The sequence below is a fragment of the Chiloscyllium plagiosum genome, unplaced genomic scaffold (assembly GCF_037043375.1).
Source record: "Chiloscyllium plagiosum isolate Xiang-an unplaced genomic scaffold, Cpla_swu_hap1 HiC_scaffold_37, whole genome shotgun sequence".
In the NCBI taxonomy this organism is placed as follows: Eukaryota; Metazoa; Chordata; class Chondrichthyes; order Orectolobiformes; family Hemiscylliidae; genus Chiloscyllium; species Chiloscyllium plagiosum.
The window spans coordinates 20,592,266-20,611,321 of NW_028270175.1; the positions used below are offsets into that span (position 1 = coordinate 20,592,266).

The 19,056-nt window shown below is 42.6% G+C and overlaps 1 protein-coding gene across 5 annotated transcripts in view; it reads right to left on the reverse strand.

Moving 5' to 3' along the window:
• slc45a1 (solute carrier family 45 member 1) overlaps positions 1 to 19,056 on the reverse strand; it is a 62,107-nt gene that overhangs the window by 18,460 nt on the left and 24,591 nt on the right. For 2 of the 5 annotated variants that reach the window (XM_043675933.2, XM_043675932.2), the window contains exons 2-6: positions 9,158 to 9,450; positions 8,151 to 8,582; positions 5,798 to 5,890; positions 4,906 to 5,130; positions 2,733 to 3,436 (exon numbers count right to left, since the gene is read on the reverse strand). In XM_043675933.2, coding sequence (XP_043531868.2) covers positions 2,733 to 3,436; positions 4,906 to 5,130; positions 5,798 to 5,890; positions 8,151 to 8,547 — 1,419 coding nt within the window. In that variant the 5' untranslated portion in view covers positions 8,548 to 8,582; positions 9,158 to 9,450. Of the gene's footprint in view, positions 1 to 2,732; positions 3,437 to 4,905; positions 5,131 to 5,797; positions 5,891 to 8,150; positions 8,583 to 9,157; positions 9,451 to 11,064; positions 11,184 to 11,388; positions 11,545 to 19,056 lie in introns of those variants that run through there. The other 3 variants (XR_006309266.2, XM_043675931.2, XM_087980443.1) reach the window with 3 other exon arrangements.

A 19,056-nucleotide genomic window follows, 5' to 3' on the forward strand; every position in this document is an offset into this window, starting at 1 on the left:
TGTAGACGTTCCACCTACCCCAGAATGAGCCCCAATCATCCAGCTATCTGAAACCCTCCGTCCTGCACCATCCCTGTAGCCACATGTTCAACTCCTCTCTCTCCCTATTCTTATCTCTCTAGCACGTGGCACAGGCAACAAACCAGATATAACACCTCTGTTTGTTCTGGCACTAAGCTTCCACCCTAGCTCTGTGAATTTCTGCCTTAAATCCCCATCTCTCGTATTACCAATGTCGATAGTACCTATATGAACCACAACTTGGGGCTGCTCGCCCTCCCCTTCAAGAATCCTAAAAATGTGATCGAGACATTATGAACCCTGGCACCTGGGAGGCAACACACCAACCGTGAGTCTCTCTCGTTCCCACAGAACCTCCTATCTGTCTCCCTAACTATGGAGTCCACAATGACTAATGCTCTGCTCATTTCCCCCTTTTCCTTCTGAGCATCACAGCCAGACTCTGTGCCAGAGACCTGTACCCCATGGCTTATCCTGGTAAGTTGACGCACCCAAACAGTAACCAAAACTGTATACTTGTTATTGAGGGAAACGGCCACAGGGGTATCCTCGTGAATTTATAAACCTCAATAAGGTCACCCCTTAACATCCTGTGCTCCAGTGAAAAAGATCCCAGCCTATCCAGCCTATTTTTAATAACTCAAACCCTCCAGTCCTATCAAGATCTTGGTAAATTGTTTCTGAACCTTTTTCAATTTAATAAAATCTTTCCCCCTGTCAATCTACCAGACATGTGTGGCATTCCACTGTGGCATCCAGAGATGTCAGGGACCCTTAGCCTGAGGTTGTCTTTGTGGCATCTACCTCTTTACCATTAGTGATCTAGCACAACAGCAATAGGAGGTTAAGATAGTACATGGACTCTCAGGTCGCCTGTATTTTTACAGTCTTGAGGAGTCTGTATTCAATGTCTGTATGGGTTGTGCAAATTTACAGCGTTTATTTTATTATTTGAAGAGGATGCTTCTCATATTTTGGCTGTGCTTGAACTGCTCACTTCAGATCTTTAGCCATCTGCTGCAGAGGTGGTTGACACATCAGAATATCTCCTCATGGGTCTAGGCCTGGAGCTAGCCATGGTGCCCATTAATAGGTCCAGGCCTCGATGCAGGAAGTCATTAGATTTGACTGCCTGCCTGTCTCTGTTGAGTGCACTATCAGGTCTGGGAACTTTTAGCTTAAATTTATAACCTTTCTTTTGAAGATTTGCTTGTTGTCACAATGCCCCTTTAAGGAGACTGTCACATTTTAATTTGGTTGATTATTTTAAATGAACCAATTAAAGCAAAAGTGTCTTTAACAACCACAGGAAGTTCCAAAGCTCATTAAAGTGCTTTAGAAGTGTAGTCATTGTTATAATGTAAAAAAAACACAGCAGCCATTTGTGCACAGCAAATTTTCATCAACAGCAATGTGATGATGACCAGATCATCTATTTTAGTATTATATAAATATAAGGTATATATTATCTGTTTTAAAGAATGCAAAACCAGTGTCAGGGAGGGAGTGCAATAAGCTGCTGGAAGGAGCTATCTTCATTTTTGTGGTTGAAACTGTTCTCAGTATTTTACTGGCACTCAGTAAGTAAAACTGGATGGACTGATCATAAACATTTGAACTCTCCTATTTATAGCTGCTTCAGTGTTTTGTGAAAAGTTGCACAGTGGATTTGTAAGATCTAATTATGTAGATGGTCAGGGGGGAATACGTTTACAAATCAGACTCTGGTTACAAGATAGGAAGGTGATAAACTCAAGACAAGGCTGGGTTAGATGACTAAAAACCTGAAGGAGTCTGAGCTCAGGGCTTGAAACAGCATCAGAACACAGTCAAGGGAATTGGGTAATTACTGCCACTCAGAATCAGCAATAAGCATCCCCCTCCTTCCCTAGGAGCGGATGTTTTAATCGTTTGACACTGCCAGAAGCTGGCCCACAGGAGCTGACAAATTCTGGAGGAGCCACATGCTTTCCAAATGGCACAGAACTTTTCAGAACTATTAAATGCTAAATTTTTCTGGGGTGGACCAGCTGTGCTTTCTGATATGTGATTATATGCTGCTTGACCCTGGCAAGTTTTCCAGTGGGAGCCAGCATCTTAGCTGTCTCCCATTGTGAGGGAAGATCCTACACCTTCCCTCAGAATTCCTGATAAATTATCTGGCTGGAACCAGTTCCAGCTCAGATGCCCCACCACATTCAGATTGTTTTGTTTCTACACCAAAAATGGTCTGAAATCTCTTGACTAGAGCAGTTCAAATGGAATCCTGTGGCTGAAGACCAAGAAAATATCTGAGCTAAACTAAGACACTCAATGTTTGTTACGACTCAGTAACCACTTCAGGCTCAGACCAGGCAATGACAGCAGATTTCCTTCTTAAAGGAGATTTGTGATTCAGTTGGAATCTGATGACAATCTGATAGCTGCATACTCACTTATACTGAGACCTGTTTCTTTCTTCCCTGATTTTTAAACCAAAAGCAAATTCTCAAACTCCGCTGTTAAGATTGAACTAATGTTCTTTGGATTATCTAGTCCTGTGACATAGTTTCCAAATAACTGTGGCCCTTCACAGAGCAGTCTGCCACATTCAATTTGCCCTCACCGGGCTATTTCGCCCCCATACCCCACCTTCCACAATGTAGTTTGCCCTCTTCACTGAAGAGTTTCCTCCCCTCACTGTGTTGTTTGTCCTTCTGAAGTATCTGTACCTGCTGACTGAAGGTCACTGTCCTCCTTCGACTGTTGTCACCACTGTTTCCAAGGTAGCTGTTTGGAATACTCAATGTTTCGGGTCTTTTGAGAATTCCTGATGCTGGATTTCTCATGGCAACAAGCGAGGCATCCTGTAGACTCCCTAGATTCTCAGTCATCACCGACGGTCCCATTTCCTCATTTTCCACCTCATCAGGTATCCGGGGAAGACTTGCGCTCAATGTGTGTCTGGGAAAACTGATGTATTGGTCATTGGCCCCTGTGTAGCAGTCAATGAGGACAGTGTCAATATAAGAGGTCCCATAGGATGAGGCAAATTCATTAATCCCAGTCAGGGAGCTGTCACGGCTCAGAAAGCTCCCATACTTGGGGGTCAGGGGGCTCAGTGGGGAAATAGGACTGGTCATGCTGGTGTACATCCGAGTGGCATTCTGACTGGCACTCTGGCCTCCACCTTCTTCCAGAGCCATTGGTGGAGAGGGGGGTAGAGCGAGGCTGGGACTCTTCATCACTTTCTTCTTTTTTCCCTGTGGGTTCAGCCGCTTTTCTGGGATACTGGTTAGTGTCAGGATAGTGGTTATGGTCAATGTTACCGCAGTGAAAATGTAGACAACCCGAAGTTGACCTCCTAACACCTTTCCAAAATTTGTTTGGTCCCACTTGATCCCACCAATGATGTAACCGAATCCGCCTCCCAGACCTAGAGCAATTTAAAAGAAAGACATAATGCAGCAAAACATTGGAAAAAATATAATTGCAAGTCTCAATGGTTATGTGACACAACATCACACTGTGCAACAAAGATAAAGTGGAAGGCACGGCAAGTGTTGGCATTAGGGTAAATAGAGGATAGAGGATTTTTAAAAATTATTCTGAGAATATAGGCATTATTCACTAGACCAGCATTTATTTCTCAATCCTAAATGCCCTTGAGAAGGCAGTGGTGAATATCTGCACTCCATCCAGTATAGGAATGCCTACAGTGCTGTTAAAGAGGGGATTCTAATGTTTTGACCCAGTTCCAGTGAAGGAACAGTGATATAGTTCCAATTCAGGATGATGCATGTCTTGGAGGGGAATTTGCAATTGGTGATGTTCACATGCATCTGCTGGTCATGGCCTTCTAGGTGGCAGAGGTTTGGGGTTTGGAAGGTGTGATTCAAGGAATGGTAGCAAGTTTCTAAAGTGCATCTCATAAAGGGTATGCATTATTGGCAGTGTGTACCACTGGTGGCGGGAGTGAATGCTTAAGGTAGTTGAAGCATTGTTGACCAAGTGGGCTACTTTGTCTTAGATGGTGATGAGCTTCGTGAATTTTTTGGAGCTGTACTCAGCTAGACAAGTGAAGAATGTTCCACCACACTCCTAACTTGTGGCTTGGAGAAGGTGGGCAGGCTTTGGGGAGTAAGGAAGTGAATTACTTGGTGCAGAGTTCCCAGCCTCTCTGACCTGCTCTTGTAGCCACAGTATTTATATAACTAGTCTGGTTAAGTTTCTTGTCAAAGGTAATCTCCAGCATAATGATGAGGCATTTAACAAAGACATTGCCATTGAACGTCACAGGGAGGTGGCTAGCTTCTCACATATTGGAGGTGGTCCATGTCTGGCACATATGGTACTTGCCACTTACCAGCCCATTCCTGAATGTTAGCCAAATCAGGATGCATGCAGACACACTGCTTTAGTACCTAAGGAGTCGCAAATGGTACTGTACATTGTGAAATTACCGGCATAGTCTCAAGTTCTGGCCTTGTGTTGGAGAGAGGTCATCAATGAAGCAATGGAAGTTGACTTTTGACCAAGTCATTACCCTGAAGTATTCCTGCAGCCATGTCCTGAGATTGAGATGTTTGGTCTCTGGCAACCACAACCATCATCTTTTGAGCTAGCAATGACTCCAACTGGGGAAATGTTTTCTCCCTGATTTGCACTGCTTTAATTTTTGCTAGGGCGCCTTGATGTAATGCTCTGTGCATTTGGAGGCTGAGAGGCTAGATGAAGTCAGGGGTTGGAGGAGGGCAAATTGAGTGCCATTTAAAGAGCTGATGCAGGAAATGGAAATGTCATACTGGGAAAGTCTCTGACTGGACCCTAGGTTCTGACTTGACCTCAGAATCTGTCTAAGGGCTTGTGAAGCAATGAAAGAGGTGATGCTAAATTGAGACTGACCTGCCAGGAGTGCATGGATATTCAGGCCTCGGTCCTGATCCTCTGGGCAGCAGACATCCATCATGTAGGCATGGCTTGGGTTGTCTGCTGAGTCAGCACTGAAATCCATTAATACCACACCACAGATAGTCAGAATGATGCCCCACTTGTGATTAGTGACAGTGTCAGCAACAGCAAGACCAATGTCCTGGCCATTGAGTAGTAGTGAGAGACCAATCAGTGCACCTGGGACAGAACAACATAGAGTTAGGATCAAATCCAGACCAGAAACAAATTCAGAACTGGACTAAATCCAAAACAGGATCAAATGTGTAAAGGATCAACATGATGACAGGATCAAACCAGACCAGGATCAAACCCAGGTAATCCCAGCAACAGAATCTAAACTAACAACAGGTTCAAACAGAATCTAATGTGCAAACAGGATTAAACTCAGATTAAACATGGGACAAAATAAACCCAAATACAGAATCAAGCCAGGATATGGATAAGCATGTTCGGAATAAAATTGAAATGGGAACAACAGAAACAGACAAAACAGAAACAGACCTTCCCTTTAACACATAACTCTCTATCCTTCAACACTACAACCATCCTTCTCCCCATTTACTTCAATACTTTCTCAATTTAGAAACACAAAGTCGTTTATTCTCTGTTCCAGTATCTTCCCTGGTAATTCATTGTCTACCCAATTATGCTTTTAATGAGAGTTCTCAGCAACCACCTTCATACTGTTTAGCTAACATTTCCAGATCTTGAACTCTTCATTGCAATGAATCTAAATCTCTTAATTTCTTGCAAAATTCCCATTTGGTTCAGAAACCCCACCCAAAACCAAGGAGTTTTCCTTGGAACTGAAGCACACTTGAGGTTCTGAGTCTCTGTAACTCACCAATTGCCAGAACCAGGATGAAGGGTCTGCGTCGGCCAAAGGGAGAAGAGCAGCTGTCACTCCAGGCACCCAATACAGGTTGAACCAGGAACCCTGCAACCACAAACAACACAGAATGAGACTGACACCTCCCACAAATACTTGCACAGTATGTAACACCACCCTGTCCTGACCAATACTCCCACAATATGCAACACCATCCTCTCTTGACAAATACCCCCACAGTATGTAACACCATTCATTCCTATAAATTCTGCACACAATGTAACACCATCCCCGCCCAAAAAATGCACCCACAGTGTGTAACTCTGTTCTTCCCCTCAAATCCCCCAAGACATGTAATAGCTCCTCTACTCAAACACTCTGGCAATACACATCCACATAACGCCTTGCAATTACCTTGCAATTATGTAATAGTGAATTGTCTCCCACAAACTGTTCGCATTGAAATGCTGCATCCCTTCATGACGTTGCCCCCAAATTTACAATTCTTTCTACTTTATCTGCCTTTCACTCCTGTTTCCCTTCATTTTCCTATTCCTCTTCTCATGCCCCTCCAATTATAAATGAATGCTCCCACTGTTACTGAGGATACTGGAATGTCTGTATCTCCATAAATGTCAGATTTGTCATCATTTAGATGGAAATTATGTTAGTACTTGGGGGAGAAAGGAATAAAAAGTTGTGCTGATAACATGATAGGAAGAGGAATGCGATAAGCTAACTGCTGAACATTAGTTTTAAAGTTCTTAGATTCATAGAGGTCTCCAACACAGAAAAAGCCCCTTTTGAAAGCCAACATACCAATTGCCTTCTTTACTGCCTGATGTACCAACATGCTCACTTTCAGTGACCGAGTCACGAGGACACCATAGTCTTGTTGCATATTCCCCTCTCTCAATGTATAGCCATTCACATAATAATCTGCTGTCCTGTTTTTGCTACCAAAGTGGATAACTCCACATTTATTTACATAATACTATATCTGACATGCCTTTGGCCCACTCACTCAGCCTGTCCAAATCCCAATGAAGCATCTCTGCATCCTTCTCATATCTCACCCTTCCATCCAGCTTTGATTCATTTGAAAATTTTGGAGATGTTACATTTAGTTCCCTCATTTAAATCACTAAGCTATAATGTGAGTAGCCAGGGTCTTAGCACTGACCCCTGCAGTATTCCACTCCTCATTGCCTGCCATTCAAAAAGACCCATTTGTTCCTACTCCTTGTTTCCTGTTTGCAATCCAGCTTTCTATCCATGTCAGTATGCTACCCACAATCCCACAAACTTTAATTTTAAACACTAATCTCTTAAGTGGGATTTTGTTGAAAATCTTCTGAAAATCCAAATAAATCATATCCACAGTCACGCCATTATTAACTCTACTAGCTGCATCCTCAAAGAATACCAGTGGATTGTTCAAACATGATTTCCCTTTTGTAAATCCATGCTGACTCTGTCTAATCCTGCCATTATTTTCGAAGTATTCTATTAAGTCTTTAATAATGGACGCAAGCATTTTCCCAGAAGCGATGTCAGGTTGACTCATCTATAATTCCCACTTTCTCTCTTCATTCCTTTTTGAATGTCAGGGTTACATTAGCTACCCTCCAAATTGGTAGGAACTTTTCCAAAGTCTGTGGAATCTTGCAACACGACCACCAATGTATCCATTATTTCCAGGACCACTTTCTTAATTACTTTGGGATGTAGATTATCAGGCTCTGGGGATTTATTAGCCTTCAATCCCATCTATTTCCTTTATACCATTTCCCTTTCAATAATGATTTCCTTCAGTTCCTCCCTCTCACTAAACCCTGGGTTGCCCAACATTTCTGGTTTGTTATTTACATCCAGAATCAAAATATGCATTTAGGTGGTAAGCCATTTCTTTGTTCTTCAATATAAATGCCTCTGTTTCTGACTGTAAGGGACCTATGTTTGTCTTCGCCAATCTTTCCTTAATTATAGACTCTTAACAAATTGTTGAATGGTCTATATTTCACAGGGTGCCCTTTTCATTTCTTAAATCATAGAGTTACATGTGTACTCTTACAATCTAAAGGAATGGTTATGCAATCAATCAAAGCTTGGATGATTTGTATTTGCAAAGTTCTCAGAACATCCTTTAAGCCTCTTAGGTGTAAAAAATCTGGACTTGGGGACTTGTTACTCCTTGGTGCCAGTGAGCCCTTTTCATGGTACAGGTTGGCTCCTCAGTACACAGTTCATGCATTTGTCTAGTCAAAGTCACATATCCTTCCATCCATGGCAGATTAAAGCAGGACTAGGCCTCACCATTTAACTATACATAGCACCCATGAATATACACTGAGGAAAAATATCATACCTAATATGGGACTGATGAACCAAACCATGCTGTACAGTTCATCTGGTAAACCCATCTGTAGGAGGATAGGAGTGACATAAGCTGTCTCCATTGCATAGCTGAACTCAATCCCAAACAGAATACACCCATTGAAAAGCAATTCCCAGAAGGAGTGTCGTGGTGGGATGTCACTGAAGTCAATTAGCTCAATGGGAATGGGAGTATTGGGAGGAGGAGGTGGGGAAGGCCGGATGAACTTCCTTCTCTTTGGATGCCGTTTGTAATTGTTAGCACGATGACTTATGTGTTGGGCAGTGGAATGGGGGAAGGTGCAGGCTGGAGGGCACCAGTTTGCCTGAGAAGTTGGGTTCGGAAAAAGGGCATCGCTGGGGGTGGTTGTGTTTGGGGAGGTCATCATATCGCCCTGGAATCTTCCCTCCGATTAACTTCTTTCTGCAGAGGAAAGAAAGAAAACTGTTGGGTTATGTTTTTGGTAACTCATTCACAAGCAACTGCTTAAAAATTACTTGGCAGCTCCCTAATTCCTGCAACAGTCCTCCTGATCGGAGGAATTGGAGAGGAACAGCCCCCACCCCACAAATACACACACCCTGCAAGTGGCCCAAAAAATGCCTTCAAAATGGCAAATGTTTTCTCAGTTTGGGACTCCCCCAAAGACAAAACTAGGAGTTATGAATGTCAGACAGTTACTAATAAATCCAACGGGAAATTCCAGAGAAACGTCTTAAGCCAGAGAATTGGTAGATTGTGGAATTCATCATCACATGGTTTTATGGATTAATGTAAGAGAAAATCAGATAAGCACGTGAGGGAGAGGAGAATAAAAAGAAATACCAATTGGTTGAAAGAAGTAGGTGGGGAGGAAGTTAGCATGGAGCATACAAACTGACATGGATCAATTAGACTGAATGGCAGGTTCCTGAGCAATCAATTCTATTTAATTCTAAATCATCCAATAGACATTTCTCTCTTCCTAAGTGTGGAGCCATTAAAGGTTAAAGTCATACCCATCCTGTGTTGGCCCAGCAGAGAATTAGGACAAAGGCTTTTGGTGTGAGTGATTCAGTTGTTGACAGAGGTTAACAGAGGCCCTGCAGTCAGGCAAGGGGCTTTGCTTCCAATAATCCTTTTCAACTTTGCTCAGATTAATTTTACTCCTGGAGGTGCTATTGAGTCTGATGTCCCGAGGGAGATCCTGAGCTCTCCTGACCCAAGGCAGGATTCCTCCATTCTGAAACCAGCTTCAGGATGTTCAGTTGGCGCAGTAACAGCAACAAGGTGCTCCCATTTGAGAGGAAACCTTCAGATATGGAAGCAGAATAAAGAGAGATTTACTCAATTATTGGGTGAATAGGAATGTTACTGAGCAGAGAGATTTGTCCTACACTATCTCCAGAAATAAAATGAAGACTTATCTTTTCCATTAACAAATGGAAATACCATTGCTGCAGGAAACACTCAGCAAATGAGTCAGGATCTGTGCAGAGTTACCCTTTCAGGTGCAGACCTTCTGCATTTCTCTATCTAACTGTCAGACTGTATTAAAGGTTCAACTGAGGCCAGTCTATAGTGAGTGTGGGACAGAAGATGGGATAACCCTGTCCCATACTCCCAAACCAGTTGAACTGAGGTCAGTGTGCTCAGCACACACTTTCAGATTGAGGTCTCAACATGTAAAACATTGTGGAGGTCAGAACACCCAATCTGGGAACCTTACTGTGATCCCAGGTCGATCTGTCAATAAAAGATGGGAAACTGTGACACAAAGAGTTTGTTTGGGTGCAAAAAACTAAACTCAAATTCCAATGGAGACCAGGAAACTGAAAATAGACTTAACAGGAAGTGAAAATAACTACAAACTACAAAAATGACTGTGTGGGGGAAGGACGTTTAGGGGAGGAGAGTACAGAGAGCTGGTCAGGGTTAATAAATGAGGAAAGAGAGCTATCTACTGATCTTCTACCAGGTCAGAGATATAGAGAATGGATTAAGGGCACTTGCACTCTCTCCAGACTCTCACTGTCATACTTCCATTCCCTGGCAGCATCTGTGGAGAGAATAACAGAATTAATGTTCAAGTCCAGTGACCTTCATCAGAGCTTTGTGATGAAGGGTCGCTGGAATTGAAGTGTTAACTTGATTGTTCTCTCAATAGATGCTGCCAGACCTACTGAGTTTCTCCAGCAATTTATGTTTTGTTTCAGATTCCCAGTATCCACAGTTCTTTGTTTTTCTTCAAACTACATTCTCTTGCTTACAATCACATTTGAATTCCTTCAATCACTTTTATATATAGTCATACTCACTCCCACACTTGTGCTCAATTGTTCATGCACTTATGTTCACAAACACATTCACATTCCTTAATCCACTTAGACTCATACTTACCATGCACTCACACACAAATATAGAAGGGATTTTTTATGACAGAGAGATGTGCTAACTATGATCCATTTGCCACATAGTAGCTTCATAACTCTAACTAGCTGTATTTTGCAACCTCATGTATATAACTTGTATATTCAGATTGCTTTAAGTCCTGAAGCTGATACATCACGAAAAAACGAACCAGGATTTCTACAGAATGATGTTTTAGGCAAGGCGACATTATTAACAGTTTCCACAATTGACTGCCTGGGAGAGCTGATATATTGCTGCTTAGATCCCTGTGTAAGTGATCCAAGAGATAGAGGAGAAGGAATAGCAGGCCTGCGATGGAGTAGCTCTGTAGCGCCTTTCTCATTGCCACACTGCTGCAAACAAGCAATCTGCAAAATTCTGTCAATTTAAGACATGGTTTTAAAAAAATGCTGCTGTGAATTAACAATTAATAGAATCAATAACTCTTCCTGGTGTGTAAAACAATCTCCCTGAAAGTTATTATCATACATCCTTAAATAATAGCATTTCACACCTCGATTTAAATATTTTGCATTTACTGCAGTCACCCGCAGATTGCTCTTGTTGTGTCTGATCACTCCATTTACCCACACTCTCTCTTGTTTCAGTATTTTCATTTGTTTGCCTTGAATAAAAGCAGGCTGTAAAATGCCCAGAGTTAACAATAGCCCCTCCGCCAGTCAGGCTCCCTCACCCTACAGCAGTCTAAGCATGTGAGACGGAGAGACAAACTGCATCATAACTGGAACCCCATCGCCCAACCTCCTCACCAGATTAGGCTGCTCATGTTTCTCAACAGCCTGCGCACAAAAGCTAAGCCTGAGATTGGTGTAATTACCTCTAGCTAGGCTGCTTCTTACATCCTGTTCCTGGGGTGGAGAGTTCTGGCCTGCTCCTCCTCCTCCTGCATGTTTCCTTTTTTCAGTCACTCATTGTTTCTCAATTTCTCTCTCTCTCTCTCTCTTTCTCTCTCTCCGCCCGCATTATGCCATCACACTGCAGCGTGCGCTGCTGAAGGCAGCCCAGATCCTAACACTGGACTAGTACCAGCACAAGAGGCAGGTGCAATCCTACCAGCCAATGGGAAGGCAAGGCTCAGACACAAACCTTGCTTCTTACAAAGTCTGTGTCTGGATAATAAATCGCAAATTCACCAATCGCAGGGCAGAGAACAAATCCCAACATTCAGGGCCTGCAGAACGAAAACAGGGAAAATCTGTGCAGCAAAGAGATGAATAATCCTTTCCTTTACGTCACCCTCCGTGTTCTTTGAGTTTTTAAGCATGTGTATATTATCTGTGTTATATACATCACCTCTGTATAAATTGACATTGTGTTTCTGCAGATATCAAGGTGTCCTTTTATTATTTTTAATAGATGTAGACATCACTGGCATGGCCAGCATTTGTCGCCCATCTCTAGTTGCCCTTGAACTGATTGGTTCTCTGTGTAATTTTAGGGGACAGTTAAAGTGACCACATTGCTGTAGATCTGGAGTCAGATGTAGGCTAGGCCAGGCCAGGCCAGGTAAGGATAAGAGATTTCCCTTTCGGGAACTAAAGGGCAAGAATGAACCAGATAGGTTTTTAAGGACAATGGTTTGCCATGAGGAGAATTTCACCATCTGCTGTGGTGGGATTCAAACCTGTGTCATATTAGCCTGGGGACCAGTCAACTAATATTCCCACTATGTTGCCATCTCCTGTTCCTGACTCAATTTCTCCCCCCTTGTAAACTCTCCATCCTCTATTCTTAATCACCCCTTGATTTTACCATGTGGTGTGGTCTTGCTAGTTCCATCGTATAAATTACAGATAAGACCATCTCAACTTGCTTCTGTGTATCATTCACCATTCACATCCTTCTTCCCCAACCTGAGCTTACTTTCTTCTGTGTCTGTGCCTAAAAAACGTTATCCTCCATTTCACCCACAACTACATTTTCGAAATCCTACCCATTAACCATTGTTCATCTGTTTGCCACTAATTTCTGCAGGTATACTTTTTAGACTAGATTAGATTACTTACAGTGTGGAAACAGGCCCTTCAGCCCAACAAGTCCACACCGACCCACCGAAGAGCAACCCACCCATACCCCTACATTTACCCCTTTAAGCTAACACTACGGGCAATTTAGCATGGCCAATTCACCTGCCCCGCACATCTTTGGACTGTGGGAGGAAACCAGAGCACCCGGAGGAAACCCACGCAGACATGGGGAGAATGTGCAAACTCCACACAGTCAGTCGCTTGAGTCGGGAATTGAACCCGGGTCTCTGGCACTGTGAGGCAGCAGTGCTAACCACTATGCCACCGTGCCGCCCACTCAATCATAAGCTCATTTCCACTTCTGATGGATACCCTAGTCCTAATAAAACTATTGCTCACTCTCATGTAACTCTTCCACCAGTATGGTCCTCATATCTGCTTCATAATGTCAAGGGACATACAGGTGAAAGAATTTGGCAAACAATGATTTCCACGTCCATTCCAGACCTTGCTGCACCATGAAAAACACAATTAGATCTTTCTCTTTTCTGTCAAAACTCCTTAGTTCAGGATTGTATTGGAAAGTAAGGATAATCACTTGATTCTTTTTTCTACAGCTGTCTTGTTAAACCACTCCCTTCTGTTCCTTTAATCCTCACCTTCAGCAATAAGTGCAAGGAGATTTTACTTCTTTGTCAATAAACTCGAGATACTTCAATCACTCTCCTTTCCAGTGGCTTACCTGGTCAAACTTCCTAGAATGAATTCCCCTCTACAACATTCCTATAGCTTAAAACGTACATCTTTCTCTAGTTTGCCTCCTAATTCCCTCTGTTCATGTCCTCTCTGATTTATCTAGGCCATGAGACACACTTCCTGTTCTCATGATCCTATTTCCACTGAAGTATTGACCACCCAACTTCTCCTGATGCCGATGTCAGGTGATATTTTTATTAGTCTCTTTCTTTAAATCTGTCACCATCACCTCTCTTTGAAAAAAAACTCCTAATCCCAACTTCCTTATAAACTACCACCCCATCTCCAACTTGCATCTCATTTTAAAAGTCATAGAATATGTTGGGCCTGCAAAATTCATTCCCATCTTTCCAGGAACTTGTGTTTGAACTTTTCCAACTAGGTTTCTGTCCTTATCAGCTATCATAACAACTCACAGTCACAGTGACCTCTTAAAAGCGGTAGTCCAAAAGCTAGTGCTTTCGAATAAACCTGTTGGACTATAACCTGGTGTTGTGTCATTTTTAACTTTGTCCACCCCAGTCCAACACCAGCACCTCCAAGTCATGAACTTTCCTTTATCATCCTTCTCAATCTGTCTGTGGTCTTTGGCACAATCGACAACACATTCTCCTTCAACATTTCTCATTGAAATGAGTGGGGCAGCTCTCACTTAGTTTTATTCTTATCTAATTGTAGCCAAAGAATCACTTGTAATGGTTTCTCTTTCTGCCCTCACAGTGTTATGTCTGGAGTATTCAGGATCTGATCTCAGCCATTCTAGTTCTCATTTAAATGCTGCTCTTTCATGACATCGTTCAACAAAGACATAAATTTTCATATATGTGCTGACAATACGAGAATCTTAGAATCCCTACAGTGCAGAAAGAAGCCACTTGGCCCATCAAGTCTGCACTTATCCTTTGAAGAGCATCCAGCTCATCCTACCTCTGTAACTCTGCATTTATCATGACTGATCCATCTAATCTGCACATCCCTGGATACTAGGGGGCAATTTAGCATGGCCAATTCACCTAACCAGCACATCTTTGGATTGAGGAAAGAAACCGGACTATCTAGCAGAACCCATACGGACATGAGGAGAACATGCAAATGCTATGCAGACAGTCATCCAAGGCTGGAATTGAACGCAGGTCCTTGGCACAGGGTTAACCAATGTGCAACTGTGCTTCCCTCGCTTTGTTTCTCTAACTCTTGCACTGTTGCTAAATTATCAGTCTGCAAATCTGAAATGTACCTCTAAAACCTCCACACATTCTCACCAGACTCTTTCCTGTAAGTCTTCATCTCTCAACATTACGCCTAAGCCCCAGCCCTACAGTTTAGGTATGTCAAACATTGTGCTGCCATGTCCACCCATCGAAGCCAGGATGGTTGTGAGAATGACAGTTGATGACCCACCTTCCTGCAGTAACCCATGTCTTCCAATGCACTATTGCCTTCCACCTGTATATGTTGAGCTGCCCCCTTCACAATGCCAACCTCTGTGGATAAGTGGAGGGGGACAGGCAATCACTGCCCATTAACATATCCTGAGATTTTGGAGGCCAAGAGGAGCAAATAGCAAGCTGGAGCCACCAGATAGTCACTCTGACTTTCATGTGGGGAATTGTTGCCACCTAGTTTTTCTCCAGCACATATAATTGAGACAAGTGTTAGGTGCTAATGGCATGAAACGCATACAAATAGGCTCTTGCTGCTCACTAGTGAGAATCTCATCTCACCATCAAACTTGGACATTTTTTGGATTTCTTTCCTCAATGTCAAGGATCTCATTTTCCAAACTTGCCATATTTTACAACTGACTTACCGATGCTATGTCATTCAGGAGCTGGAAAAATGCAGTCCCACATCTTGGTTTCCTGAATTGAAATGATCTCTCTCTATTGTGCTAATACATTACTAACTTTCAGAGCTATTCTCCAAACTTTCCTTGTATCCTATTTATCCTAACGTTCCTCTACCAGTCAAGATTCAGGGCCCAATTCATGACATCTGGTAGCCATGTCTCTGTGATGGCTACTTAGACTGTACTTATTCATTTGTATTCACACTCTCAATTTATTTATTTTATTCTTATCCTTTTACTCTTAAAATAAATTCTAGCCATAACTGTTGATTGGTACCCCGACTTGTACTTTTTATTGCTTCCAGTCACAGTCTGTTTATCATTTCCTGTATCAAAATCTTTTTAAATTGGCCTTCACTCTACTCTTTGACTTTTCAATTCATTCCATATTCAATTCCTTGCCTCCACTATTTAGTTTAAAATCCCATCTACTCCCACAGCTATGTCTTTGGCAAGAACACTGGCCTCAGCACAGTTCAGGTGGAGCCCATTCCATTGGTACAGATCCCACTTTCCCCTAGTACTGGCACCAATGTCCTGTCAGCTCGAACCTGCTTCCCCTTAGCAGTCTTTGAGCCACACATCCATCTCTCTATTATGATTTGCCCTATGCCAATTTGCATGTAGCTTAGGTAGCAATGCGGAGATTATGACCTTTGAGGTTCTGCTTAATTTGGCACATAGTTCTTCATACTGACCATGCAGGACATTTTCTTTGAGCTGCCCATGTCATTGCTACCTATAGACCATGACAACTGGATCCTCAGCTCCCCATTGAAAACTTCTTTTCAGCTTGAAGGACATATCCCAAACCCTGACACCATACAGGCAGCTCAGCCATCTGGACTTGTGCTGTTTGTCACAGAGACCAGTGTCAATTCCCCCTCAGTAAATTATCTCCAAACTACTGCTACATTTCTTCTTACTCTCCCCTCATGAATAGCTTCGTGTACTGTGGTGTCATGGTCGGTTAGATCATCCATCCTAACATTTCTGTGCTCAAGAACAATTTTAATTTTAAAATCCTCATCTGTCCTTTAACTTAGCATTCCCTATCACTGTAATCTTTAATGTCTGGAATTATGATAGTAGCAGTTGTTCAGAAATTTAACCGTGATGACATTAACTTACTCTTAGTTAATGATTTGGCCAGAGTGAAAGTTATAATTGTCTGTAATTCGTCTATAATCACAGAAATTCTGAGTGAGGTTAAAGAGATGGAGCAACTACAAGAACAAGTTGCAGATATTTTTCCATCATATACCAGGGCCAATGATCAAACAAAGTCCATCTCCAGAGGTCAAAGTAATACCACAAAAGATGTTACAATAGGCATAACTTCATTGAAGAATTGAGATAATTCAAAAGAAGTGTTTGGTAAGTCTTCTTTAATTGTGGCTAAAAAAGCCTAACCCAAAGTCAAGCAAATTAACATAAGCTGAGACTGAAAGAGGTTTGGAGTCATAGAGTCATAGAGATGTACAGCATGGGAACAGACCCTTCAGTCCAACCCGTCCATGCCGAGTAGATATCCCAACCCAATCTAGTCCCACCTGCCAGCACCCGTGTTATATGAAAAATAGAGTTCTGATGAGCAAGTGATATTCCACGGACTTATAGATGAGGAATGGATTGTTATTCGTCAAATAGTAGTGCCGTTAAGGTATGGAAGAATATGTAGGAATATGTAAAACTCAAGCATTGATAAACAGGCATTTCACATAACTAAGACTTCATAAGGATGTTGTGTACAATTCTGTAAAATCTGTCATACATGTCAGGTAATGGGAAAATCTCACTATCTCAATACATCACCTCAAAAGGGGCTGTGGAGCACAATGATAGTCTTCACCAAGATATGGTCAGGGGTGGTAAAAAGGATAGGTGGAAAGTGTAAGTTAGATGTGATGGGTGAACACATGTGGGTGTTTGATGGGATTGAGCTGTTGAGGGAATGTTATGTTGAGAGGGACATGGAGATTTCAGGGAACGGTGGGACTGATGACCAGACCAAGCGCAATGTACATGATGATTTCACATCTCTGTGAAGCAGAAGTAATCATAGTCATCTGTGGCCCACATTACACATTGCTAAGCAAGGTGGAGCTGTAAGCATAATGCAATACTTTCTTATGTATAATGATGTGGAGCTAGGCAAGAAGGGTATAAGTGCACATGCACTCTGCTACTATTCCTTCGCAGCATGACCGCTGGAATACTTGTTGAAATAAAGATCTAATGTCAAAATGGTGAAATGAATCATTCCATGGCCCTCTTTGTTGGAATGCAACATTTCTGACTCTATGGAGAAGCATGTCATGTTGTCATTTGTGAGGGATGCAACTGTTGACTGTTTCTATTGGTAAGAGCCTCTTCTGTTTCTTATGTTCTCAACAGGTTCATTGCCGAAATGAGTGATGGACCCATCCCAACTGGTGGAATTGTCCAGTGTACCATAGCACAGGAAGAGGGAAGAGGAAGGGCACCGCAAGCAAAGCATGCAGCAGCAACACCTAAAGTGGAAGGTAAGCAGCCTCCCCACAGCTGAAAACCCTCAAGATATGTTGAAGACTGAAGAGAATGCATATATGCACTGTTGGAGACTGAACATGTCCTACAACCTGTTACTGAACAATGCCAGCTACTGCAGTAGGACCTGTGACCTGAAGGGGTGGGTTACCATCTTGACGCAGTGGCTGTAAGGTGACTAGTGCATTGAACATTTATGCAACCGGCTCCTTTCATTGGTATACTGGGCTGCTGTGCAGGATCTCTCAATTGTCCAGCCACAAATGCATCAAAGCCATGTCCGATGATATCTGTGCCAGATCACACCATCTCATTTCTCCAAGGTGAGATCAGTGCTGCAGCCTGGGCAGTATGATCAGTGACATAGCTGGGTTTCCGCAGTGTCAAGACACTATTGACTGCACTCACACTTGGTAAGAAGGCCATATTACAATACTGCAAAGTTTGTCTATAGACATCATCAATGTCCAAATGATCTGTGATCACCGATACCATTTCATACAGGGTTTTGTCCAGTATCTTGGAAGCTGCCACAACTCTTACAGCCTTGGGAAATCTTATGTTCCTGTTATGTTTGAAGGTCCAAATGCAATACAAAGTTAGTAACTGGGGGACAGGAGCAACCCTCTGTCAGTTTGGCTGATGACCTCATTACTCAGCTCCCTCACCAAGGTGCAGTGAAGATACAATGCAACCTTGTCCATGACAGATAGGCCTTTTAGAGAAAAGGTTCTGCTGTTCAGACAGGGCTAGTGGAGCCTTTCAGTATACACTGGACAGAGTGTGCCGCTTAATTCCTGCATGCTGTGCTGTGCAGATTTGCAGCAGGCAATAAGGGGACATGATGAATGCTGAAGAAATTGGAAAGTGAGTGCAGTATTTCAAGGAGGAGGATAAAGATATTAAGCAGGAGGGACATACCCTTGTGCATGACAAAACACATTGTGGCAAGACTTAATTGACACCGGGTTTTGGCAGATGGAAGCTGGATTAAATGAGAACATTAATTGTAAGAGCTGTACAGCATGGAAACAGACCCTTCGGTCCAACTCATCCATGCCGACCAGACATTCTGAATTAATCTAGTCCCATTTGCCAGAATTTGGCCTATATCCCTCTAAACTCTTCCTATTCATGTATCCATCCAAATGACTTTTAAATGTAATTGTACCTGCCTCCACCCCCACTACTGGCAGCTCATTCCATACAAGCACCACCCTCTGCAAGAAAACATGACACATTAGGTCCCTTTTAAATCTTGCCCTCTCATCTTAAACTTATGCCCTCTTGTTTTAGATTCCCCAACTGTGGGGAAAAGACCTCGATTATTTACCCAACCTCATGATTTTATAAACTTATGTAAGTTTATCCTTCTGACTCCACG